A 20,129-nucleotide genomic window follows, 5' to 3' on the forward strand; every position below is an offset into this window, starting at 1 on the left:
CTGCAACTGAGGAGGGGAACAAGAAATGGAAGCAAAGCCAGGACACCTGACCCAAACTAGCCAAAGGGGTATTCCATTACCACAGGATGTCATGCTCAGTATATAAACTGGGGGGAGTTACCTGGAAGGGACTGATCGCGGCTCAGGGATGGGCTGGGTATCAGTCAGTGAGCAATTGTACTGGGCAACACTTGTCTTTCTTGGGGTTTATTTTTCCTTTTTTGTTGTCTCCCTTTTAATTTCAATTATATAATAATAATAATTTAATTTATTTTTATTACTAAAATGTTCTTATCTCAACCCACAGGTTTTACCTTTTTTTCTGATTCTCCTTCCCGTCCCACTGTGGGAGGGGAATGTGGGGAGTGAGCAGCTGTGTGGTACTGAGTTACCATCTGGGGTTAAACAATGACAACTGTAATCTCTTAAACTGTGCTAATCTGTTAATCTGTTTTAAATTAATTTTCAAACATGTCAGAAAATTGTTTGGTAAAAAGAATACAAACAGATGGTAAACCATTTCACTGCTGATAAATTTGGGGTTCACTGTTTGCCTTTGAAACAGAAGTGATGACAGGGTGCCCTCCTTGAGAGGATATCCTAGACCTACTGATGTCATTTATACAAAGTACTAATGGCTTTCTGATTTCTACCAGCATGGATCTGCAAGTGGTACAGAGCAGCTTAATGCTGTAACAGAAGAAAGATGAGACATACATCTTTGCAATTTTCAGATTTGGAGAAGTGGATCAGGTCATCATTGTACATGTCCTGGGTATTGAGCAAGTCACTATATTCCTTCTGGCTCAGGTCTTCTGGGTTGATTCCGTTTGCCCTCAGAAATTCCTGGTAGGCCACACTGAATGCTTGACCTATGGACTGTGCAATCAGCTGTGCCTGTAGAAGTTCCCAGAGAAAAGAAAAAGTTGAAACATAAACCTGAAACTTTATGCTGGTCTTGTCCACTGACACCTTCTATGTTACAATCACACTCTAAAATGGATCATCAACTTAATGAACCTTCAAGTTACTGCAATCCGGCTTAAAAATATTTGTGTTAAAAACTAATTTAAAATACCCACAAAATATCAACACATTCACCTGTGCCATGAATCCAGCCTGCTAAACAATTACAAATGAAAAATATAAATAAAGCCATCCTCTCACAGGTGAGAACTGCTAGTATAAATGTAAATGTATACTCACTATAGTCACTGTAGCTCATACCTACAATTCTTCCCACATATGCACCTCCCAGATGGCTCTCCCTTCTAGCAGAGGCAATGCCATTCGCTGACAAGCCAGCAGTGAAAATTAAAATGTCCACTAGAAAACACACATCCACATTTAAGAGGGTATTCCCTCCTTTTCTTACCCTCCTTTAAAATTCATATTCATTGATTTTACCTCAGTCTCAGATGAAAAAGGAAAACGGCAGCAACTGGTGACCTTGCAGTGACTGGAAATAGTCACACACATCTTCTCCACCATGCTACCTCCTTTAACCCCTTTCACCTATGTTTCTTGTTTCCCTCCCTCCAGTTCCCATGACTCTGCCAGCTCCCTTTCCCTCTCAGCCTGTCCTGTGTGCACCCTTCAGCACCTGCAGGTTCCAATAACCTCTGCACCTAAAGCCACCAAATGCACCACTCACTACAGCGCACTGCTCCCATCGTGAGCTGCTCTAGATCTGCAGCAATGTGAGAGAAATTGTGCACAAGCCAGACACAGGAAAAGCTCTGGGTCATGCAAGGTAGGGGAAACAGTATGACAAGAGGGCTGCTTCTCTTCAAGGTAGTGATCATAGTTTGCAAGAGACAGCTAATGGCCAGGACAGGAAAGCAGTAGTACTGAGTGCGTAACTGGAGCAATACATGCAGCAAGCACTGTGTGGTGCATAGAAGTTGGCCTCAATATATACTGAAACAGTCCCTTGGAACGCAGTGCTGGCTGTGGCAAAGGATGGGAAAAAGAGAGGAGAGCTGCACATCTGACAAGGCAGGCCTGGGCGAGTGATGCTGATAAATACTGCTCAGGTGTATTTTTTTACAGGCTGCTAGCTGCATTTAAACTTCAGTTTGGTCCTCAATGAATAAAAGTTTCCCAATTCAGAAACAAAAAGTTGATTGTATCTTAAAGCAACTTAAATTAGCATTAAACCTGCTGATGAGAGCAGCGTGATTGCCAGTGCTGAAAAGGCCAGTACCTAGACCAGTAGTATTTTACCATTTCTCAGATCAACCCAGTTTTGACAGTGAGAACAAGACAGCAAGAAAATGAGAAAAATACAGATTTATAGCTCAGTAACCTAGTGAGGAAAGAAATGCAGACTTTAAATTCATACACATGTATGAATTCATACACATTTTCTCCCCAGGAGACGATAACTCCCATTTAGACACTCAGCATTTGGACATATCACTAGGGTTCAGCTCTTTTGAAGATCCATCTCTAAATAAGGTTGAAAATTTGGTGATGTGCTCCTCTTCCAAGCAGAGACACACTCTAGTCAACACCTGTTCAAGGGCTTACAGCTTTTATGTCAATTACTGGGTAAATTCTTCTAAATACCCAGCTGTCCCAGCAGAAGAAACAGTGACAATGATAAATACGTGAGTTTTATAACACAAACAGACTCACTTCACTGAATGCACAAGATCTTTGAAGCCATCTACTTGCTGCTAACAGGTGCTACAGTGTTTACATTCTCTTTCTTGGGTCATTTGGGTATTTGAGATTGATTTTGCAAACTATTTGTGAACTATACCATGACTAAGAAGAGTTGATATAATCTCCTACAATTTCCTATGATATTTTCACATCGTTGAGCAATGCTTTTATTGGATTTACAGGCATGTCCTTTCCAGGCCAACATCCAGTGGCAGAGGGAGGATCACATCTGACACAAATACGGCTGACCCAAACAAATAGTTTGGCAGTGATGTCAGTGACAAATCATAGTATCAGTGATCCCCAAATGGAAATATAGATTCTGGCTAGCCAAAGAATTAACAGCAACCTAGGAAACAGATCCAGAAAGTCTAACCATAGTCAGACCACTGTTGGCTTAAATCATAGTTTTAAACTAACAGTAGTGTGTGTGGCTTTAAACTAACATAGTAAAATACAGCAAACTGTTCTAACTTGCTAACACGTAGAGGGAAAGGAATATTTGACTGACAAGGGAAGGAACATCATGGGACTGATAACAACTAAGGAGACAGTAAATAATATCAAGGATGCTAGCCTTCAAGACAAAATAGTGGCACCCAGTGTGGAGAGAGACTGGAACAGAATAAAGAAAGGACATACCCATTGCTAACTCAGCACTAGCACTTGTCAGAGTGTGCAAGCACTGAGCCCATTCAGTAAATGCAGTGAGGAAGACTCTCTGCTACCACCAGAGACCCTCACTCAGCAAGAAAGCACATGCATAATTAGAATGCAAATATTATAATTAGTTCCTGGAAAAGCTATGAATATGTGTAAGTATGCGATATATATAGCCACTGTTTGCAATTGATGGGTGCCCTCACTCTTCCCTAAGAAAATAAGCATCTCTGATAGATTTATGTCCTCATATGTACAATCTGAGCTGATATTTGTAAGCTGATGCAACTGGGCCCTCCTCTCATTGTTACTGGAAGACATTAAAAGAACTTAAAACTGGGAACCATTTCTATGAGCACCAATTTTGTGAGTAAAATGTCAGGTCCAAACATGCAAACAGAAGGCAAGCTCCTCTGCTTAGATGAAATATTTGGTTGCAGTAAAAAGAACAAACAGGACCACTTTCAATGAACTTAAAGCCTACCAAAATGGGCTTACACTTTCACCCCTTAGAAAATTACAAGACAAAGTGATTCCTTACGTCCTCAGACTCAAAGACGTGGCAAATCATTTTGTACTGCCTCTTTCCATCTTGGGAAGGGTGAGATGCTTCCACATTATCCTGGGAGTTAGACCGCGGCATTCGCCTACGAGCCATCAAAACAACTATATTTCCTATATCTGCAATGTAAGAAATGGTCCGCAGGGGATGATCCATCATGGTTTCCTGAGGAATACAAATAATAACATGAGCAGCCATTTCAACAAAGTTCTTATTGCTCACACAGTATTATGAAAGCAAACAGCAATGTAAGACCCTTGTTAAAGTGACGTCTGTAATACAAGAGGATGCTGATAGAAAACAAGAGCTTCACTTCCCAGAAATAAAACAATGAGCAAACTTTACAAATGAAAGTTGTGTTTTCTACAGAAAAACACATAAAGACCATAATAACAGAACCTGAATACATTAGGCATGTATGTACAAAGGACTATGAGCTTCATATTATCATAACCAAATATTTTGGGCTACTCTGGACACAATCAATACTTAATGCACCATGGCTTGTAAAAAGTGGGCTGACTGCAATTAGCTAACCCGTAAATTCAAATAATTTTTACACAGGCACACCAGAGTAACTGCTCTTGAGCATGGATTTTTTCTTAGGAAATCCTGGAAGGAAATACAAAAGCTAGCACTTTTTGAATGATAAATTTTGGCAGGTAGGTGAATGTCTCTTTCAGTAGCATACTACCACAATACTGACAAAGGTGTCTTTGTCTATATACCTGTGTGTCTGCATTCAGTACTTTTATTCTCTGTGTAGAAATGAAGAGGTCCACTTCAGTCATGGGTTGAGATTCACCTTCTGGAGCCTGCAAGTAAATAGATTAGAGTCAAACAAACACATTAGGAAACTTAATTACTGAGGATGTTAGCTCACAAACAGGGGTGCACTAAGACACACTCACCAGAACAGCAATGTAAGATAAGAGTATTAGACTGCAAAAGCTAAACACAAAGATATGGAAACTATATATACATGTGATAGTCAATATTAGCTGAAAAAAATGTTAACCTCATAAAAGCTTCCCTGGTATTTTTCTTCAATCAGTAAAATTATATCTGATGATATTTTTCCTCATTCAGTAAACTTATATCTGACTGCAATATGAACTATATAAAGATTTCATAATAATCAAAATGATTCTCCCATAAATCCCACCTTAAAGAAGTTTTTTCACACAGCCGTAGCTGAAAAAGGAGTTTTTTCACAGCAGCTCTTGCCTGAGGAATTTCTGTATGACCTAACAGTGACTGACAAGTGGAAAAACAACAGTAGAAAAACCTGTACCACAGGTGGGTACAGTTTATGCAATTCATAATGGAGTTCTGTTAAGAAGATCTTCACAGTCAGACAATATACTATTTAAGCACTAACCCACTTCAGAAGTCGTATTTCGTTAACTGGAAGCAAACACTTGTAATATTTTTTTTTTATTAGATTTGTTAAAACATACTTAAAAACTCTCTAAATTAAATTTATTACTAGTATGAGTCAATCTCCACGTATTACTGTATGTAAACACAAACTTTTTTTTTTTTTTGCATCCAGCAATTTGACACATCTGTCAATCAAAGCACTCTTATAAAAAGATAAAATAAAATAAAATTAAAAAGACTGATTTTTAATCTACCATTTTACAAGTCAAAACATTTGCCATGGCAGTCCTGCTTCTTCAGTACGCATTTTGGGTACTGTCTGTAACCATTTGATAAATCCAATCTTTACTCTATTTCTAACATGAAATGGCTAATGATAAGCAACAAAAAATGGCCAATCAGGCAACTGATTTCTGAGAAATGTTAACTTGCATGGCGGGTCAGAAATAAATCTAAAAGAACCTTGCTGGATGCAGAAAACAAAAACACAAAATAAAAGCAAAAGCCCTCCCAGAAAACAAAAGAACAGGCATAACATCAAGCTGATGGAGTTTGTACTGCACCTTCTTCCTGCTTTTGGCTAATTTCTGGGCCATCTGCTTAGCATGGAACAAACAGAGACAGGAGAATAGTTAGAAAAGAACTTACAGAGACTCCAAGTCAAGCAGGAATCTGCATGCTTAATGCCAGGGCTCAGAGACTACTAGGTGCTCTAAATTAGTCCCTGCTTAGATTCATTTTCTCCTTTACTATTTTTTAAGAAAAAATAAAAAATAAAAAAATTCAATTTTAGCACAGTTACTTTAAAACTGAAAAGAAACTGCACCAAAAGAATCAGGAAGACTACAAAAGGATTGTTTTTTAAAGGAAAAAACCCAGAGCTTCCCTCATTTACAGCAGTGAAAAGCATGTTACTATTTTTGAAGCAACACTGTTGTAAATCGTGAGAGAATAATCTTAACCATTACTATTCCATTTTCCAATCTAACAAATTAGAATTCTAAAATTAGAATCTAAAGAATTAGACTCAAATTTCCTAACGTTCTCCTGCTTAAACAATCTTCAGAAAATAATCTCCCTAAAAGTACACTACCTTGTCCTAGAGAAACAAAATGGCAGAAGGAAAATTTCACCTCTATTTTCCCTTCCTTCTGTGCAAATATACCCATACCAATGTTAGCACTGCATATTTGGACAACAGGGTTTCCTGTGACACCTGCACAAAGGTATGTCCATACTACCACATTTTTTCAAGAAGGCAGTGGAGCATGTGCTTCACTTCCACAAACACCTGAAAATAAATTTCTTGTCCATAGGTAGTTTAATAGATTTATATCCAGAGATGTATCAACTCCTTTGAACAAACTGATTAGTTATGTGCTACTACTGTGGTAACAGTAATGACACAAATAAGCCCCATTTTTACAGTCCTGCAATAATTAATTCAAACCAAGGTAAACTGAACTTACAGACTTGCTTACTAAAGAAATGCAATACTCACTAGGCTGGCACATACCCTTTTACTTCCAAGGGTTAACAGCCTCTTAGCTAATTAAGTCAGACTTGTGGTGGGAAGGAGGCTTACTATTACAGGCTTCACAGTGATTCAAGGCTAACTACTTTTCTGAAGAACAAGCAGGAGGCCTGAATCACAAGGCACATCAACATCAAATGTTTTATACTGATGCTCACAACTTAAATCTGTCAGGTTTTGCCTAAATAAATCTGAAAGCAGCTACTGAAACTTGAGATGGTGCTGCTTATTTGCAATTACAAACATTTTCACATTAGCTTTTAGTCACCTTTTTAAAACTAAGAAAATATTTGATAGCTTGGTGATTACAAAATAATGCAAAAGCAATTAGAATTGCCTCATGCTGCAGGCTCTTCATTACATTGATATTAATTTACACTGGTACTCAGAAATAATATACTCATCTTGAATAACAGCTGGATAATTGAATAATACACTGGACAAGGGGGAGACACACATGAGAAAAAGCATTTAAATTGCTTTCTAAAATCAAGCTTCCCTGCAAACTTCAGTGCTCCTCCACGCCCAAACTTCATAGAGTGATTGGTCTCATGAAAGACGAAAAACACAGGCCAAAAAAGAAGAAAAAGGAGGAAAAAAAATCCTTGAGCTAGAGGCTTACAATGGAGAATCAAAGATTAATCAAAATATACTAATCAGTCTATTTAATGAAATTCTGCTCTTACAATGGAAGCATCTTTCTGACTTTCAAATATTTAGTAACACTAAGGTAATGAAATGGAACAAAAAATTTTACTAAGTGATTTAACACTGCACAAAAATGTCAGAAAAGAAGTTAAGGCCCGTGGGAAAAGAAAACAAATTAGTATAATTCTGTGCAAGACACTTTATCAGACAAATCCTCTTTACCACCACATTATTTTATTAATTTAGATCAAAAGACTCCTTCTATATTTTTGGAAAAAAAACCAAAACACCCAGCCCAAAACTACCTGATCTAAACAAAGTATTTTTTTTGTGTGTGTGGTTTTTGTTTGTTCATTTGGTTTGTTGGTTGTTTTTTTTTTTTAATATTCAGAGATAAGGATTTTTGTTCAAGTTAAATAAAATGCAATTATTTATCAAGTAGCAATTCCAAAATTACAGATTGTGAAGAACCAGCAAGCTTCCATTTAAGCTACAAGGATGTCTTAAATATACTCAAGCCCATTTAACCTGTACAAAAAATGTACTGCCACTCAGTGAACACCAAGATAACACTGAGCAAACCAAATGTGGAGAGTATTAAACTATCTCCACATATGGGTAAGATCTTTAATTACATTCAGTAATAAAATCAGTTGTTATCTAAAAATGTTCAAACCTCTCACACAGGTCAAATGTGCTGATGAAAAATAAAAAGGAAAGTTAGTCTTTAGTTCACATGTGAAACGTTACAACGCAGATCAGCTGTGAACTGCAGCCATGAACATCAACTTTTTTGTGTTACAAGTATTATGGATGCATTCCAAGTAAAATGTAAAAAGATACTTCTTTCTGTGTTATCTGAGAAAATAAATATGGTGAAATCCCTTTCCTAAAAGTACCTCCCAGTGGAAATATGAAATAGCTACATCTGATGAGTGCCTTCAAAGGAGTGTATCTCTTAGCTGGACTTCACAGAGATGAAAACCCAAGCAAAAATACTCCTGTACTTTTAACTGATAGCTGCTTATTTAAAGAAGCAGCATGAAGAATTGTTTTCAAAATCTGTTCATATTCTAAATGAATGAATAGGTGGTCTGAAGGCTCTGCTAAAAGAAAGCATCATAGAGATTATTAAATTCAAAATATGCTCACATGGAAGGTATGTATACACACCAGGCCTTAAACAAAGCTTTCCCCCATCTTTTTAATACTCTTAACTTCAAGTCTGCAAAGTTTTAAAAGTTCATTCTTAATAAAGAACCTTTGTTTAACTGCAGAGAAATATTTCACATGCAACACCTAACACATTCTGTAAACAAACATGAGTAGGGCACAAGTATTATATTCTTTTTGTAAGGAATATTTTACACATTTGGGCTAAAGGCTATCTTATGCAGTGACAAATGTGGCAGCAAGAATTCCCATCTGTCATAATGAATTTCTCAATACAAAAGTTTAGCTTTAATGGTGATAAGCAACAAAACCAGCCAAAACCAACCCCAATAAATCAAAGATGCTAAGGTACAGGGAGGTAAATTTGCATTGCCTGAGCTTCACCTGGAATCAGAAAAGCAGTGTACAATGGTATTGAGTGCCATGCAGTAAGCCAGTAATTTGCCGAAATACCCTTACAGTTTAAGAAAATTATGCATACCAGCTAGGGTCTCACCTGGTTAACAATGCAACTCCTTGGGCCTCCATCCCAAGACAAATTTGCTACAACCAAGAACATGCATGCCTGCTGATTTTTATGGATGTATAAATTATGAGCTTTGCGAGTAAAATGAGCTAAACAGATTTCTTCTGATCTGGGGCACAGCAGTGCTGAGGCACAACAGAATCCTCAGAAAGAACTTTATTTTGTTAATGATTTTCCAAGAAAAACAGCAGCAGGGAAAGATTCTACACTCTCCTACCTCCTGGGCCTGCTTTGAATCAGTTCTGTCCCACTTTTCTCTAGTACATCCCTTTAATCTTTGTCTATTGCCTACTCCCAGACAAGCTTTACCTCCTAGGTGCAAACCTCCTGTCCAGCCCCAGGTCCAACCCCTTATACCAGTTTCCTATAAGAGCTGATGCTAATCTTTTCTTTCAGCCTCTTAGACCCTGCCTCACTGAAGCCCTTACTTCACTCCTTTCTCTATCTTACCTTTAGTTTCCTGTGCATTCAAATCAGACATTTTTTCTACCATGCGGCCAAGGGGACTATTAGAGAGGCACAGCCTTACTTGCACCCAGAGCAGTAAAGAAGCACAGTGTGTAAGGGGAAGTCTCCACTGTAGTTTTGTGAAGAACCCACCAAGACCTGCCAGAGTTGAGAGAGCTGAGTGAAAAATACTTTTAAAACATGTCACTAAATTCAGAGTCTCCAATGAATATGGATAAATGGTTCTTTTTTCAAAAGGCCATTATTGCTTAAGTCTGTGGAAGCTTCTACAGAGAGACCAGAAAGTGACTTATCTGTCAGAGGCTATATCCCTGCCTCCTTGAAAATGCTAGATGTCAGTGATTTGCAGAGACAAGGTTATAAGAACTTACGTATTTGAACATCAACAAAATTACATTTTCTGGAAGTGTCTCAACAGTTCTAGGTAGAGCTTCCCTGTCAAAGTTTCAAACACAGACCATACTGTACACCTGGCATGGAAAACATCTGGAGGAATAGTTAGAAGGATCAGCTGACTTAATAGACAGTGCTAACAGCCATGCTGATAACATGCTGTCTCTCTCTCTCTCTTTTATGCAATTGCACACAGAGTCTGAGTTGGAATCTAATATAAACTATACAAAAGAAGAACACACAGATATTAAACTAAGGAAAACTTTCAGCTGAGATTGTGCTGGTTAGCTGAATTAGCAGAAGATGAAGCTGTGTGCCTACCATCCAGTCATGTATGGGTAGTGGCAATACTGCAGCGTCTTCTACAACCATGTAATACTTCATCCATATACTTTAATTTCAATGGACAAAACTAACATACCACATGCCAAATTATCTTTTTGCATACATCTCTGCACCATCACAGGATTTCCTTTTCTTTCTAAATCAGCTCATAGCAATTATGTGGTAGAGAAACTAGCACCCATAGCAGGGTCAAAAATAACTGCAGAAATTAACACACTACCAGTTCCTTCAAAAGCGCCAAGCCAGAAGCAGCTGCAGTACTTACTAGTTATACCCTAAGCCCATTTTCCCTCAACATCCAAGTAATATATAACTTAGACCACCACTCACTTCAGATTCTGGCTTAACATACACAGCACTGTAAGTATTACTGTAGGGAATTAAAACTATTTGGTAACTTCTCCTTATCAATCCTGTTCCAAAAGCAGCTTTAAATACGTGATTTATTTTTGCAGAAAGAAAAATGAGGCACTTAACCTTTCTGAAACTCCAGATAACCTCACATGAAAAAGCCATTGCATACACAGTAAATTTATACTCACAACCTTAAAGCACCCATATGAGAAGCAGCAGGGATTATTCCTCACCTTGATCCTGCTGACAGCTTCCTGAGCCTGCATCATTCTCACATTCTTGGAGGGAGTTTTATCAGAAAGCAGTTGAGTTGAGCCAAGGTAATTGGCAGCAAAAATGATTCCATCAATTAAGTCTTCAGGATCACAAGGTCCAGGAACTGTAACACAGGAAAGCAGTCACTGAAGAAAATCATGCTGAACCACAGCAAACCAGTAGCACTTCAACAACTTGAGCTTGTACCTGATGGCTGCAAATCCTCCTCTAAAATACTTCAGTTTAGCATGATGGCATAGCAACCAGAACCTTCAAAGGTACAAAATACCAACCAAATGCTCAAAATATCTGTGGTGGGTTGACCTTTGCTGGATGCCAGGTGCCCACCAAAGCCGCTCTATCACTTGCCCTCTTCCACTAGACAGGGAAGAACAATATAATGAAAGGCTTGTGGGTTGAGATGACAGGGAGTGATCATTCACCATTTATTGTCACAGGAAAAACAGATTTGACTTGGGGAAACTATTACCAGTCAAATCAGAGTACGTTAACATGAAATAAAATCAAATCATGAGAACACTGTCCCCTGACCCGTCCCTTCTTCCTAGGCTCAACTTCACTCCCCAGGTTTCTACCTCCTCCCTTCCAGTAGTGCAGGGGGGCAGGGAATAGGGGTTGAAGTCAGTTCACCACTTCATCACATGTTGTCTCTGCTGCTCTTTCCTCCTCAGAGGAGGACTCCTCACACTCTCCACCTGCGCCAGCATGGCGTCTCACTCACAGGAGACAGTCCTCCATTAACTTTGTCAACATGAGTCCTTCCCATTGTATGCAGTTCTTCACAAACTGCTCCAGCATGGATCCCTTCAATAGGGTGCAGCAGACCATTAGGAACAAACTAGCTCCAGCATGGGTACCCCGTGAGGTTACAAGTCCTGCCACCAAACCTGTTCCTTGGGCTCCTCTCTCCATGCATCCACAGGTCCTGCCAAGAGCCTGCTCCAGCTCTCCATGTGGTCACAGCCTACTTCAGGCACCATCTGGTCCAGTGTAGGGTCCTCCATGGGATGCAGGGGAAATCTGCTTCACTGTGGACCTTCATGGGCTGTAGGGGCACAGCCTCACCATGGTCTGCACTGCGGACTGTTGGGGAATCTCTGCTCCAGTGCCTGAAGCACCTCCTCCCCTCCTGCACTGACCCTGGTGTCTGCAGAGCTGATTCTCTCCATGTTCTCACTCCTCTCTCTGACTGCAATTACTGTTGTACAGTTCACACACACACACACCCCTTCCCTTCTTAAATATGTTATCCAAGAGGTGCTTCCACCATCACTGATGGGCTCAGCCTTGGCCAGCAGTGGGTCCATCTTGGAGCTGGCTGGCATTGGCTCTGCTGGACAGGGGGGAAGCTTCTAGCTGCTTCCAACAGAAGCTATCCCTGTGGTCCCCCTGCTACTAAAATCTGACCATGCAAACATCATGTCTCCAGCAAAAGCTGTAATTGTTAATGCAGACTGTTTCTCAGAATAGCTCATTCTTTTGTAAGCAGGGATCACCCCGGAGCAAAATCCGTGAGCTTTCACTGTTATAAAGGGACATACACAGTTACTCAGTTCACCCCTCATCCACCAAAACCAAGCTTGCAATTCTAAGATCTACAGTCATAAACAGAAAGAGAAAGGGTGCAATTTAATAACAGCCACCAGCCACTTGCTCACTTGTGCATTAGCTGCAGTTAGTACAACAGGCAGACCAAACTCCCAGGGATGCTTTACAGGTACAATACGTCTCTCCTTACCAAGAAGACTGATTGCTCAATTAAGCAAAGCACTTTTATGCCATAGACCTTTAAGAATCACTCATTCTCGACAAGGATATTGAAGTAAAGTGTAGAGTTAAATTATAATGTTGGTAAACAGAGAGCAGGATGGCAAAACAACTCCCTTAGTTCCACAGTTTCTTAATTATCTGACTCCCACCAACTTTTGTGGAAAGCTAGAGGGTGATGAAGTGTTCAGTGCCTAACAATGCAAATCCTTACAAAGCAGAATTTATGATCTGTAAGCATTCTGGAGTTTGGCAATCATATCTAAAAACTGTATATGTAAAAATGTTTTATTTTGACTCCTTGCTACATGTTAAAATTGTCATGCTCCAATAGGGAGGTTGGTTAACTGAAGAAGCTTCTAGTTTTCTCAGAAGTAAGGAAAAAAAAAGTTGATGTTCAGAACAAGTGAAAATGTAAATAATCTTAAAAGACTGCTAATGGTAAAAATGCCCACATTTTATCATCAATAAAACAAACGCTTAAGATTCGCTTTTTATTACTCTAAGAAGAAAGCAAAAAACCCTACAATATCAGAACAGTTTTTATTTGCTCAAGGGTCATCTTCAGATATAAGAAGATAGGGCTTAAAGTTTAATATAACTCAGAATGCCAAGTTTGTTCTAATTATAACAGAAGAGATTAATGACCCCTCAAAATAAGCAGGGGCCCCAGAGAAATGCAAGTCATTATTGAGATTAAAACAACAGAAGAAAGAACTGGAGATATCACACTGACAAATATACATCCAGAAGGAGATGTATAAATCTTACGAGCAAGCTTGTCTCCTTTATGGTTTCTTTAAATTTTAAAGTTTATGACTAGTAATTTTAAGATGCTCATCTCCAGTGTGCAGAATTTGTTCAGATACTATGTACCTGGAAAACTCTAAAAATTAATAAGTCTCTTCCAAGTACACGACACAAATTTTTTTTTTTTTTCCTTAGAGAAATTCATGCGATTTATGCATCTGGAAGAACTACATATACGTACACTCCTCCAGTCCTGAAACCATACAGCATTTTAAGCGTTGCTATTTGTTACTCTGTCTGTCAAGGCCTTTTCACCACTTCGACCCCTTCACTATAAAGGGTACAAACCCCTTTAGAATATGATTTCTGACCAAAACACAGAAGCCATTAATATGGACAAAGATGTAGATAAAGATCGCAGAAGGAAGCATATGAAAACGAAAAAAAGGTATGTGCTGTATTTTCATTAGTGGTGAACACACAGACAGCACTGCTTTTTGAAAGACCTCTCTATTTATTACCTCTGACAATGAAATTATTATCTGAATGAAAGCACAGGATAGGTGCTAGAAGTTTTTCTTGTACTGCTAGTGCATAAAAATGGCAATATTTTCTTTTGTAAGGAATTTTGCACTGGATCAATATCTAAGAAAATTTTCGTTTATAATATAATTTTTCTTTCTAAGGAGGGAAGATTATTTAAGATAGCCCTTGATAGACAGGACTACCATTAGTAGATGAATTTCAGTTCTAAGAAAGATCCTTCATTGCTGCAAAATTCCAAATCTCAGCTAGTTTCAAGATAATACACAAAATCTTCATTAGTTGACATTCCGGCCACAGACTCCAAAGTATGCAGTTTATATGCTGATGTCTAAACAAGTGATTAATTTGTAGTCTAAAGAGAACTATCACATAATCACAGACACAGCACACTGTAAAGCAATTCAAGGACTTCCAAGACAGCCTAAATGATGTATAGTATCAACTGTATTTCTGGCATTTCATGAAATGTATGATGAAATGCTTGATTGGAACTACCACTGACAGGGATAAAAAAAGGCAAATGAAACTTCAAATTTTCTCCTTCTGTCATGCCCTCATAACAAAATAACTACATTTTACAGTATGCAGTCTTCCTGTATACTCGAAACGCAAACTCATTGTCCTGGGTTCAGCAGTAGCAGTCATTTTTCTCCTTAGTAGCTGCTGCAGTGCTGTGGTTTTGGCTTTCAGCCTGGGAACAATGCTGGAAATACCAACTTTTTTAGTTGTTGCTCAGTAATGTTTACTCTGACCAAGGACTTTGTGAGCCTCATGCTCTGCCAGGGAGGAGGGGAAGTTGGGAGGAAGCAAAGACAGGACACCTGACCCAAACTAGCCAAAGAGGTATTCCATACCACAGCATGTCATGCCCACTATATAAACTGGGGGCAGTTACCTGGAAGGGCTAGATCACTGCTTGGGTCAGGCTGGGTATCAGTCGGCAGGTGGTGAGCAGTTGTATTCTCTTCTCTTGTTATTTCCCTTATCATTATTATTACTGGTGGCAGCAGCAGTGATTTGTGTTATGCCTTAGTTACTGGACTGGTCTTATCTCAGCCCCTGGGAGTTACATTCTTTTGATTCTCCTCCCCATCCCTCTGGGAGTGGAGGGGAGGAAGTGAAGTGGAGTGATTGAGCAGCTGTGTGGTTCTGAGTTACTGTACCAGGACACTCATAAAAAAATTAACAACAGTTCATGCTGTAGGCAACTTGCTCTTTCACATTGTTCTGAATAAATTAAGCACTTGTACAAATGCAACCTTAACCCTAAGACTGTAAGCACTATTTAACTGGAGGACAAGTAGCTGTAAAGCAGCATCTGCAGGCCTCCCAATTAATCCAGTTAATCAATTCTGGATTAATCAATCAGTGCTGGAAAGAGCACGACAGTCTTCTTGCCAAGCTTATTTTCCTTGTCCACACACATTCATATGTATTGTGTGAATACAATAAAAAAATCTGTGCTGTTATAAGTGATACTGATTTAAAAAGAAAACAGCAGAAAACAACAGAAACTATGAATTAAACACTAAAAAATCTGAACTTCTGAAAGAGAATAGTAGGATTTAGCTCAGGTTCCAGACTGAATACAATTTAATCTATATCAATATACCCAACCCTAACAGCTTTTCTTTTTCAGCAAATAAAATTTTATATATTATAAATACTGGAGTTTTTTTATATTAAAAAACATTTAGATTTGGAAATTGTAGAACCATCTTACCTTCAACATAGGTTGGAAATGAAGCCAAACTTTTTCTGGACTGTAATTAAGACAAAAAGGATTTCAAACAGAACAGAGCATGCACAAATACACTAAAAAATTAAAAAGTTAATCAGTCATAGTTAATGAGCAAAGGAAGACAACCACTTATTAAGATTTATTATTTTATTTAGTATTTTGAAACTCTAAGCACCTACTAGAGTTAAATGATGCATTAGGTTTCCATCTTTATCAGGCAACATACTAAGCCCAATTTTCAGTTACTTGTTGGTGTTCAGTAGTACACTAATTGCTACCAATAGATGTTCTACTTTTACTATCAGTAAGTTGAGCAAAAATGTGTCATATCTCAAAGACACTGGATCATCCAACTAAGAATAAATACATACAGGAATATATAAAATTATGCTATACTGAAGGGATGGCTTTCATAGCTGAAACCATCAGCCCAGTCACCCATTCATTAAGAAAACTGAGTTACTCATTACCCTAACCCTCTTATTCATCAGGATTGTTCTTAGATGTATCCCTTGCATTAATGCAGCCCTTGCACTAAAAAGCTTTCTAAATTTCAACAGTTTAGGTAGCAACCTGCATTCTGTGGGATAACTGAATTCACTAGCACTTGACCACCAACTGTGTTTACATTATATCAAGCATGAATCTATACCTGGTAGCTTCAATTACATAAAAGGTAAAAAAATAAAAAACATACCGATTTTCATATGTAAAGACACAGTTTAAGACCTTACTTGCAACTGTTATTTTGTGTGAAAGACTCTATGGCTAACAATTCAAACACCTGAAAGATAACTTTCAGTAAACTTCACCGTATTGTCATGATCAAACCACACAGAAAAAATTATCAGAGAAAATTTTATATGGCAACGTATAGGTGGTAATAGAGATATTGAAATATCAGCTGCTATCATATGTGTTGCAGGTAAGAATTTTGGAAAGTCTGGATAGTGAGTACTTGACATTGAACCTGTCACTGACTGTATCAGCAGTAACTCTTCCAATGCTTAATACAGTTTTATTAAAAGAAAATGCATAATATGTTAGACATCTTCTAGTATATATCCAGACAATATACATTGAAATATACACCAGATTATTTTCCTTTAGGTCAGGCAGCTTATTAGGTTCTGTGTACTGGTGGAAAAAGCCAGGTAAACTAGGAAGGTTACAGTTACGTGGCAGGTTTGTTGACTAATCTGAAGAAGTCTTTTCCATTGTAACAAATAGAAGATGAATAGCAAGTAATATTTTTCAATCAGTGATGCTCATCTTGAATAAAATAAGATTCATGAAATGAAAGCAAAAGGTGTGTGATGGACAGCAAAGCCTGTGCAGCCTCTAAGTACTTGCTGGTCCTTATGAAATTGACTAAGCTGTACTGCAAAACCAAGAAAGCTCTCTATCAGAGATTGCACTAGCATAAATAAAGATGCCAATAAACAGTGACCTCCCACTGCCGAAGCCCTTAAGCTTCTGTCAGGGCACTGACATGTCTTTTCATATCTGGCGTTTTCATCTCTTCAGATGAATGTTTTTACTGGACCACCTACTGATACAGGCTTTAAAAATTTTCTGTAAGTGCTAGTGGTGCAGTGGTAAGAGGGAGATTCAACCATTTGGCTCTGACAGACCTAAAAGGCAAATCCCCTATGCACCAGACAGCTCATGCATATAGATGCACTTTCCAAAGTATTTTCTTTTTCTTCCTTTTTTTTTTTTTTTAAACAGAGTGAACACAGCCTGTTACTACAGATTTAACAGCTCTTCAGCAATCTACTAGCTGATGCAACTTCTTTTCAGGGCAGAGAGAGATGTCAACTGTCATCACATATGCTTTTATTGTAAAACCTTGCACAAAAGATCAAGCAATTTTTGTTCATTACCTAGGATGAAAGACACTCTACTAAGACCACAAGAATAGTAAAGTAACAGGTAAAGTTACCAATAGGAGGAAACCTACACCTTTTAATTTTACATATCCATGAATAATGAATTATCAAAGTCATTAATGTTTCATTTCTCTTGCTAGCCTCATTGCCACCTACTATTATAAAATTTATATAAGAAAAAAAGGTTTTACTAAGACCTAAAAGTCATTCCCCAAACTTATGATGCTGCTTTACCGCTGTTGTTCTTGACTTGGAAGTACTAAAGCAGGAACTATTGCTCGTATAAGGGAAATAAGCAGCCTGACAGATTCTACTGTGAAACCTGGTTTACCACCTCTGACATTATGTGTGAACACAACCTAAAAACTGAAATAAGTAGCGTCTTGTTTATTTTCTTCCTTTGGATAGGTCTATTGATGCCTAAAAACTGCTAAAAGTTACAATATATATGAGGAGACAAAAATCCATACAGAAGAATGCTAAAGGCTTTAACAAGCTAACAATACAGCAGATGAAAATTTAATGGCACTATCTATTTTTAAGGGCTTTAATATGAGACTCTCAAGTCTTTTGAAACCTTTCATTATTTTCTAAACACAAATATAGACTGGCACAAATACCTGCATGTTACAAGCTTTTTTATCCCTTGACAACAGGATATAATGAATAAGAAATAACAGATTACTAGTTAATGTTACCATTTTAATTAGTATTTCCAGTTACGGTAGATCAGTTTTTTTTCATGGTGCAACATAACCCATGCATTGCTATCAGTAACAATGTGGTATCTTGTTAGACTACAGTTCCACATTTTTCTGAAATTTAAAGAACAAAAGGTAAACAAACCAAATATTTGCAGATATTTCTGTTTACAGAGCCAGCCATTCTATACTAACTCAAATACTTAATGCCAAACTATTTTCTTTTCACACTGTGATTTCTACTCACACATCTCACTTTGTGTTGGTAAGCAATAAAGTATTTAGCTTTATTTTAAGGAGCCTGGAAACAAATTCTGACTATGACTCACTGACAAGTCAGTTTCTACAATGGCAAAACATTAAGCAGTATAAGTTATGGCCTAATTAATTTCATGTAAGCAAGTTTTTTCATCTGGCTGAGAAACATTTTTTTTCTTGGCAGGAAGACATTCTGCAGGGGAAAAACAAAAAGGCTGATTTCTTTTGTCTCTGAAACTCAGATTATTTAGCTGTTTGATAAATCAATACCTCTCAGCCTGATTAATAAATTTAGTGGCTGCTGAACACAGACTCAGAAATGCTATGATAAACAGTCTTAGGTATGTTGAAATTCAGTCAGACAGCCAGGCAAGCTTAAGGGAAAAGGAGCAACAAATCAGCTTTTCGAGTTTGGTGCAACTTTGGAAGAAGATACAGGATTACAGAGGTACAAGGAGGCAAGAAAGATAAAAAAGCATAAGCAGCATGAACAAGACTTTAGAAAGATTTCACTTTACCTCTTTATTAGTGGAGGCCTCCTGATGATGTTGCCTACTTGATTCAGCACCCCGAGGTGAAGAGGAATCTGGAGATGGAGACTAAACATGACAAGAAAATCAACAATAATCTGAAAAACCAATGTAGAAATTCTTCTTTCAGATTTTCTTCTGACTTGGCAATGGAAATAAGAGATGAGGGGGGAAAAATAGAAAAGCCAGAACAATGATAATAAAAGTAATAATAATAATAATTATAGAAAAAAAACCAAACCAACCAAACAAAAAAACCTAGAGAAACACTTTAAAAATGTAACTCTTGCTTTTTCTCGTGATGATCACATATCAAAATCTCAGTGGATTTACTCTCAACAGAGTACATCTTTTAAAAAAAACCCTGTGTTTATTTGTCAGTAATATAAAAAATTAAACATTTGGAAAAATAAAAAGCTGTACAAGCAGCACTCAGCAAAAAAGTGTGCCATGAAACTGTATTTTTGCAAGGTGAATGGACGACCATCTGATATTGGTATCGGGTTGACCCTACTGAAGGCTGCAGGCAATCTAAACCTATGTCCCAAGCTCTGACATGCTAGGAAAGAAAAGTAACTAAGTAAGGAAGCTGTGGTAAGACAGGTAAGTTGACCATGATCAGAACACAGGGATTCAGCTAAAGATTACGTAGTTGTCAAATTGAGGAGACTGAAGAAAAGGCTGCAATTTCTCCATAAGCACACATGCTCTCAGATATAATTAATCTGAAGAGCTAAACTAATCTAATCTGAGCAGAGGTAGGCTACTGTGATTGTCCACAAATATTAATCCGTCATTTGAGAAAACAGCTTTTATAAATTGTACAAGGTATTACTAATGTATTCAAGGACTTAATTAGAATATATTCAAGGACTATTCAATACTAGTGTAATCAAGGACTATGATTCCTCACCTTAGAATGCAAATTTGGAAAATATTTCACAGTTCATAC

The 20,129-nt window shown here is 37.9% G+C and overlaps 1 protein-coding gene across 6 annotated transcripts in view; it reads right to left on the reverse strand.

Annotated features, from left to right (window-relative positions):
• Window positions 1-20,129, reverse strand: part of APBA1 (amyloid beta precursor protein binding family A member 1) — a 93,129-nt gene that overhangs the window by 11,220 nt on the left and 61,780 nt on the right. For 4 of the 6 annotated variants that reach the window (XM_057402161.1, XM_057402159.1, XM_057402158.1 and 1 more), the window contains exons 3-9: window positions 19,166-19,246; window positions 15,779-15,818; window positions 10,950-11,095; window positions 5,839-5,871; window positions 4,621-4,707; window positions 3,872-4,057; window positions 718-897 (exon numbers count right to left, since the gene is read on the reverse strand). In XM_057402161.1, coding sequence (XP_057258144.1) covers window positions 718-897; window positions 3,872-4,057; window positions 4,621-4,707; window positions 5,839-5,871; window positions 10,950-11,095; window positions 15,779-15,818; window positions 19,166-19,246 — 753 coding nt within the window. The remainder of the gene's footprint in view (window positions 1-717; window positions 898-3,871; window positions 4,058-4,620; window positions 4,708-5,838; window positions 5,872-10,949; window positions 11,096-15,778; window positions 15,819-19,165; window positions 19,247-20,129) is intronic. The other 2 variants (XM_057402162.1, XM_057402160.1) reach the window with 1 other exon arrangement.

This window comes from Pezoporus wallicus, unplaced genomic scaffold (genome assembly GCF_028554395.1).
Source record: "Pezoporus wallicus isolate ANWC-B61680 ecotype Strahan unplaced genomic scaffold, APGP_CSIRO_Pwel_v1 contig_6275, whole genome shotgun sequence".
NCBI classification, from domain to species: Eukaryota; Metazoa; Chordata; class Aves; order Psittaciformes; family Psittacidae; genus Pezoporus; species Pezoporus wallicus.